Genomic DNA, 7,445 nt, shown 5'->3' with positions numbered 1-7,445 from the left:
GGCGAACAACATAATACATTTTCATTTACTGCATATCGCATACGATTTGATGCAGTCTATGCAGGCCTGTATTCAAACGTGGTTGATAGTAAGAGAGGCAAATAGAGGTTATTACCATTACTGGCCTAATGAGATCTTGTATTTTTCCTACCAGCATAACCTTCAATTATCTTACAAAGATGTAAGATAATTGAACTATTCTAGTGTAAAATTTACTACATATATCCGTATACAGAAGTGTATCACTGACATTATCATAAGCATGTGGAGCTAAATGAAACTACAGTTTAACCTTCAATTATAATTTCAGAAGATTATCGCTTTCATACAATTTTATATAATGCAAAATACTAAGTATATCAGTAAAGAACCTTGCTTATATGTATAGCAAAATTGATATCACAATATAACTCAAAATACTCAAAATAAACGAGATTCAAAACCAATTCTGTAACAGTGTCATATTGCCTACACTATATCCACTATATCAATAAATCCAGAATATTTATGAGTATTAAATTAACAGTGCAAATTAATATACTATAAAATATTGTTCTATTGTCAGTTGATCCTTGCATTTCATTCATTACATTCCTTAAACGATTTCATAACATCTACTTAAAATAAAAGTAAACAAAATCTACCTTCAAATGGCTCCTTAAGCCAGTTGAGGGTAGATGAAAACATTACATGATCAAATAATGTAGGTTAAAGTCAGGTCGTTCAGTGACAGATCCAGGCGGTTTTGTAATTGGTCGGTTAACCAATAAATGTTATAACTACCCGAAAATTTACAAATTGTTTGTTTACTTTTATTTAAATAGCTAAAGATACAGACTATAGGTACCAACGCCAGAGTCGCCAGGGCCAGAGTGCCTACCGAAACATCGAAAAGTTTAAAAAAGTACTTTTACTAGAGAGATAGATAACGATATTCGATGTTGGCAGTAGGCCCCCTAAGTTACCAACAACAGCAATCATCAATGAGATCATGATTTGAATTAACATTTCTCTTAAATTCAATTATCATCTCACAGTGGTACCAACAATTTTTTCATCCATAAGCATCTCTTTAACAACATGTTGTAGCTTGGTTATACTGCTAAACCTATCCTCTCCGTTCAGACAGCCTTTCAAAAGCTTGTCCAAATAAGGCCTATATGCATTGACATCCTTAGGTATAGGATACAAGAGTGGCATGTCATCTCCCGCTAAAATGTAGCAAGCGGCCCAAAGGTTATGGTCACTCAAATGGTGTTTACACATGTTTTCGATGGAAAATGTGAATCCTGAGCCCATGATCTCTCGGCTGTACCGTTGGTACCAGGACGGGAGGTCCTTTCCAGGGTAGATGTGTTTGTCGAGGATGATAACATCTTCAAGGTCAACGAAAGAGATGTCATCCTTTTCATTGGCAACTATGTTGTCTAAAGACCAGTCCATAAGATAGAAGCGAAATCTGAAAACAAAAAATCAAATCATGTGAGCGGCTTATAGACACAAACCACATAAAAATTGGAATAGCCTCATAAGGCCCAGTGTGCATTACAATGTACACTCAGTTTAAATATAATTTGAACCTTTCAAAAACTACATAAGGTAAGCATTCCTTTTGTATCATTGTTTTCTAAAACAAACGAAAGTCACCCTAATCTCCTATACAACAAAGTTCAGATTAAAAATAGGGAAACTTTGTATGGTGGGCCTTACGAGGGTAGACATTTCCTCTTAGGCAATAACTTAGAAAGTAGTTAAGGGTGATGTATCATGAAGCCTTGTATATGTCAGCTGCAGCTTTGATAGTGTGATAATGTGAATAAACACCAAAAAATTATACTTTTCAAGTAATTGGTTGCCAACTGATCATTTAAAGATTCGGAATGCTCAACAAGCGCCTCACCTGTCATGTTTAAAAGTGAAATCCATAGCAGCATCCAGGATCTTCTTGGCAAACTTCAGTTTCCGATGCCAGGGGACATGCAGCAGGGATGCTAAGGGTTCTCCCTCGTGGGCCTCCACAATAAGTCTGCCGCACACCCCTCCATAGGCTGGGACCGGCCAACCTTTCGATTTTGGGATCACCTGGACAGATTTAAATCAAGGAGATTGTTGCGCCACACAGGTATTGAGGGACATTGGCAGAATCCACCTTGCTAATTTTAGCGAGGGTTAAAAGCCATTATTTAAAAAAAAGTTATAATAAGGCTTGCTAGCATTTCCAGAAGTTAAAAGAATGGAATGCCTAGTATGTAATTTAAATATGAAAAGGTAGCTATAATTTGCCTGTGAAAAACCTAAAAAGAGAAAAAAGTTCCTATTAAGAATCAACTAGCCAAGATGGGGAAATTTAGTATGTTCACCACATAATGTAAGATTAGACAGTTAAATAAGTAAAAGTTGTTTATGAAATTACCTTCAATATCAAGGGTTCTGGATTAATGCTTAAACTTGTCCATATATTGATCAGATCAGATTTAGATTCTGTCAATTTCTTGTTACTAGTATTTATGAAATCTAGGATGCCTGCAGAGTACGGGCAGAACACTAGCCCCTTCCTTGGCTCTGTATCTGGCCAGCTGAAGTTATAATGAACCAAATCCTTGATTTTATTAATAATGTTACTCAAATTTAACAAATCTCTTGGCTTACAGTCATCTTTTAACTGCCAACTCTTACACAATTTCGAGTCAAACTCTTGTAGCTCCCAATTCTGTGCTAACTTCTTTAAAACAACTCGACGATTCGATTTTGTGTACCCATAGTATACATTCTTAGCGTTGAACATGCGAGACCAATGGTTGCCGCTTTCCAACATTATCTGGTTAGAATACAGTTCCGGACAAACGGATACACCGTAGCAGGCCGGGCAGCGATCTAAATCAGTAATATGCATCACCACAGGGGATTTTAAATCGCCGAATAATAAGACAGAAATTGAAAAGGAAATCGTAAACACTATGATCATAAATAAAAAACGTGTGCATAGGCGTCGTCGTAAGAGTCGCATGTATAATTTGTCCCATGTTCGAGTCATTTGGTCTGAGTTACTTTTCAATACAAATTAAGTAATACAATGTAAATTTATTTGAAAATAAGAATTGATTTTGGGCGAGCCGATAGCTATTTATATTTTGTTTGGGCATTTAAACGTCAAATCGAAAGTCAATAAATAAACTTAAGCTGCGTTCTCATTATTCGATCGCATGGTCACTTTAAAGCCGTAACAGACTACCGTACCGCACCGCGACCTTGGTGCGCCGCGTCCAAAAGTGAAAACGAGAAAGAGATTCCTAAAGAAAAGGACGAGTATAGTTTTCCTGTTCTTATTGACTGACAAATTAGTTTGACCAACTATATGCTGTTTATAGCAACGAACACAATACTCTTTACAGTGAAATTTACGAGTTTATTAAGTAGCCTCGAATAGTTTAATTTAGTCAGCTGTCAAAAAAAGTCTCAACTGTCAAAACAAGTTGCGTTTTGGGGCATAGAGTAACTTGTTTTGGGGTTTGAGTTCAAGAGCTCAAGCCTCGGTTTTCTGCCTGTATTTAAGTTTAAAATTCAGTATTTAAACAACACGCAATATGATAAACAGTGTATAATGTTTAATTATTAAATATCCGCTTTATAAAACCACAAAAATGGTGGTGAATGCCCCAGAAACGCCTATACAGGCGGAGTTGATATTCGTCATCGAGGCTACCTCAACAAATGGGGCATATATAAGCGAATTAAAAACTAATTACATTATACCTACTCTTGAGTAAGTCAAGTTTAAAAAGATAATTATTTGCTTATTACGTTATATCTTTCTATCATTGTATTAGTTGACTAAATGTACAATGTACTACATGCATTCCTTTTTTTTAATCTTAATTTTTAAACCAATTTTTTTATGCATTCCTTATATCTAGGTATTTCCACGGAGGCGCGCTTGAAGAGGGTGGTGGAAATGGCTCTGTGTACGGCATTGTAACATATCAGGCGGCAGACAACTTGTTGGCTCTGCCGGTGAACACATTTGGACCATTCACATGCCCACAAACAGCTATAGAAACTATTGATAAGATACAGTAAGTACTTTTTAGGGTTCCGTACCCAAAGGGTAAAACGGGACCCTATTACTAAGACTTCGCTGTCCGTCCGTCCGTCCGTCCGTCCGTCCGTCCGTCCGTCTGTCACCAGGCTGTATCTCACGAACCGTGATAGCTAGACAGTGGAAATTTTCACAGATGATGTATTTCTGTTGCCGCTATAACAACAAATACTAAAAACAGAATAAAATAAAGATTTAAATGGGGCTCCCATACAACAAACGTGATTTTTGACCAAAGTTAAGCAACGTCGGGAGGGGTTAGTACTTGGATGGGTGACCGTTTACTTTTTGCTTTTTTTTGTTTTTTTTTTGCATTATGGTACGGAACCCTTCGTGCGCGAGTCCGACTCGCACTTGCCCGGTTTTTTTGTATTATAATCAACTGCAATTACTAAGAAGGCTATTTGGTTTATTTATGACATTTAGTTAGGTACTATTGACTGTCCACAAAAGGGTATGGTGGGTTTAAGTTAAACATGGTTAAACTATATGGAATAAAGCAAATAAGTACAAATTGACTTTATCATGCTTGAGACTTATGGTATTACAACAACATGGTGTTATTTACTAGAGATGCACCAGATATCCGGTTACTATCCAGTATCCGGCCTATCCGGCCATTACTTTACTATCTGGCCGGATACCGGATAGTAACATTGCTTGATTTCGGAGTAAACAAATTGGATTTAAGAAACAGACACGGTCATAATCTTACCTGTTTATTATTTTAAAACAATTTAATCAGTTCACTGACTTGCACGCGCACTTATTTCGAACCTAGAAATGAGTCCGCGCGAACGTTTACTAGGAAACAGGTCAAACCTGCAGAATGCGCACTTGAAAAACCAAAATGTAGGTATAGTTCCTCTGGCCGAATATTCGGCGGCCGGATACCGGATATTCGGCCGATGGTCAGGCCGAATATTCGGTATCTGGCCAAACTATCCGTTGCATCTCTATTATTTAATTAATTAAATTCATCATTCTTTAGTTACTGAAAACAAATTTGACTTTTATAGTTTCTAACTTTGAAACCTTAAATAGGTATGACTGAACTTTTAACACAAAATAACAATCAATTTTTCATCAGGTTTATAGGAGGCCAAGCTGAAAGCCGAGCTTGCATCACCGAGGCGCTGGTTGCAGCCGCTGCTTGTTTTGAGGAGCTCGGACGGACGGACGTGTCAAGACATGTCCTACTGCTGTGCTGTTCTCCTCCTTATTCAGCATATGCTGGAGGTTTGGTGCCACCAGGTGAGCTAACACTTTTCACATTTAATTCTGAATATGTTATGTTATTTCAGTCAGTCTCAGTGCAAAATATACTGAGGTTGACTGACGTAGCATGGCAAATACGAACTTTTCCGAGAAAATACGGTGGCAAAAGATCAAGTCTCAAGACATGTCTTTCTGCTGTAAGGATTAAGCAGTACATCAGAGGGGCTACCGCGAAAACCGAAATTCGCAAATTGCGGGGATCTTTCTCCTTTACTCCAATGAAGGCGTAATTAGAGTGCCAGAGAAAAATGCCCGCAATTTGCGAACTTCGATTTTCGCGGTTATAGCCCTGTACCAAAGAAAATTGAAATAGAGAGTTACTGTCATGGTAAATTATCAAATCAAAATCAAATATCATTTATTATCAGGCAACTAAGGCCCATAGATACATACCTTACAAACTAACATGTATAACAGTGAATTGTTCGTCGCGCGGCGCGTTCGAGCGCGCCAATGTTCGATAGCTTTAGACGCGGCTTTAGAACACCGTTTGACTTTGATCATTATTCTTTCATTGATATGTGTTATTAACGCCATCTACTCGAGAGTCGGCTGAAGCTTATGGCGCCATCGCCCGAAAATATTGCACAACACCTTTGGCCTATAGTCGAGTAGATGGCGTTAATATTAATATTTAACAAGTTAACACATACCAGTTATGTTCTGTCGAAAGACGGCAGTAAATTTACAGTGGCTACATAATTTACTTCGACAATCCATCTCTACACACTCCATTCTCTTTGTCTGTACTAATATTGGAATGTCATCAGGTGCTCCGGGGACCATAGAGCTGGCAGCCCGGCTCCTAGGCTCCAGCGGGGCTCAACTCTCCATAGCCGCAGCCCGGAGGCTCCCGGCACTCTTGAAGCTGTACGAACATGCGGGTGGTGACACGCACCATGCGCAACTAAGGAATTATGCTAAGGTACAATTTTGTCAGCTTGTTTAAACAAAAATCGAAAATTTCGTTTTTTTAATCGCTTTTTAATGCTAGACTTGCTAGAGCAATAGTCATAAATAACGTAATAGGGATGTTTCCTCTACTTAAAATAAATTATTGCACACCGTACCACAGAATAAATAATAGTACTTATTTAAGACTATTTTTCTTATAGTGATATTTTGATTCTGTCGCCAATCTATGATTTGCCAATTAAATTGTTAAAACCCTGATTCTTGCATGAAAAACATTGTAAACCACTGCTCAGTTGAAATAATCTCCTTTTTAGGACCCTCGGCACCTAGTATTACTTCGAGGGTACAGTTTGAAGGAGCGCCCCCCGAGCCCCGCGCCGCCGCCCGCACCAGAGGCGCCTCCAGACATTTATGGGTATGTACTCCCGAACATTCTATACGTACCTTAATACTTAGGGCGTACTGAAAATTCCTGGACTGGCCACTTAGAAAAAATAAGTCTCATATATCAGAATCCAGAAATTTTCAGTATGGCCCACGTATCTACTCAAATTCATACAAGTCGCGATAGGGTATTTGACTGTATTTAAAATAAGTTATTTTTCTCAAACATGCAATGAAATATTGATGTTATGTTCCTTATAATAGGCTGCGAAGTATGACGTTTCAGGTGCGACTAGGACAAAAGGTCGTTAATGGAATTTCATACACATCTTGCAGGCCTAGGCCGGCAAAGTCCTCTTTTTTAATTTTCATTTCACAGATATTTGTGACACAGCAGCGTGGCATTCAACCATTAAAAAAAACTAGAGGCAGTATTTGCTTTATGGTTCGTAATGACACTCTGCCACTACGCCTATAAAAAAAAAACAAAAAACAATGTTATTATAATTTGCATTTTTATTTGTATAAAATCAACATAAACTTAATAAATAATACTAGTACTACTTCTATAATTTTATAATTTTAAATTATAAATTTAACTACACAAATAAAAACATTAAAAATATTTCATCTAAACGTTAGCGGTAAAACGGTCTACTCAAACACGCGTAGTTATATTTTTTAAATTGTTATAGAGGTAAAGTTGAAAAATATTCATTCTGTTTTATTGGATTTATGGTGCGTTGTTGATTTTTTGACTTTAATATGAGTT

At 37.4% G+C, this 7,445-nt stretch overlaps 2 protein-coding genes across 4 annotated transcripts in view; one reads left to right on the top strand and one right to left on the bottom strand.

Annotated features, from left to right (window-relative positions):
- Positions 1-300: 300 nt before the first annotated feature.
- LOC134673834 (divergent protein kinase domain 2A) lies at positions 301-3,142 on the bottom strand. Its single transcript, XM_063531863.1, has 3 exons — positions 2,414-3,142; positions 1,901-2,082; positions 301-1,459 (listed from the first exon to the last, which is right to left on the bottom strand). The coding sequence occupies exons 1-3, from the start codon at positions 3,032-3,034 to the stop codon at positions 1,027-1,029; spliced, it is 1,236 nt and encodes a 411-aa protein (XP_063387933.1). The 5' UTR covers positions 3,035-3,142; the 3' UTR covers positions 301-1,026.
- A 354-nt stretch (positions 3,143-3,496) lies between these two features.
- LOC134673982 (mediator of RNA polymerase II transcription subunit 25-like) overlaps positions 3,497-7,445 on the top strand; it is a 44,160-nt gene continuing 40,211 nt past the window's right edge. For 2 of the 3 annotated variants that reach the window (XM_063532027.1, XM_063532026.1), the window contains exons 1-5: positions 3,498-3,763; positions 3,915-4,073; positions 5,187-5,350; positions 6,145-6,299; positions 6,604-6,704. In XM_063532027.1, the coding sequence (XP_063388097.1) occupies positions 3,642-3,763; positions 3,915-4,073; positions 5,187-5,350; positions 6,145-6,299; positions 6,604-6,704 (701 nt within the window). In that variant the 5' untranslated portion in view covers positions 3,498-3,641. Of the gene's footprint in view, positions 3,764-3,914; positions 4,074-5,186; positions 5,351-6,144; positions 6,300-6,603; positions 6,705-7,445 lie in introns of all 3 variants that reach the window. The other variant, XM_063532028.1, reaches the window with a different exon arrangement.

The sequence above is a fragment of the Cydia fagiglandana genome, chromosome 19 (assembly GCF_963556715.1).
Source record: "Cydia fagiglandana chromosome 19, ilCydFagi1.1, whole genome shotgun sequence".
Classification (NCBI taxonomy): domain Eukaryota; kingdom Metazoa; phylum Arthropoda; class Insecta; order Lepidoptera; family Tortricidae; genus Cydia; species Cydia fagiglandana.
Note: the sequence above shows the minus strand (reverse complement) of the source record. Positions and strands in the feature narration are given on the sequence as shown.

Bases quoted from the DNA above. Each gene is read 5' to 3' on its own strand.
- LOC134673834 (XM_063531863.1), bottom strand. From the start codon at position 3,034: ATGACTCGAACATGGGACAAATTATACATGCGACTCTTACGACGACGC. The intron at 2,083-2,413 runs GTAATTTCATAA...AAATCTGTCCAG, and splicing joins CAGAACCCTTGATATTGAAG to GTGATCCCAAAATCGAAAGG. The intron at 1,460-1,900 runs GTGAGGCGCTTG...TTTTGTTTTCAG, and splicing joins TTCACTTTTAAACATGACAG to ATTTCGCTTCTATCTTATGG.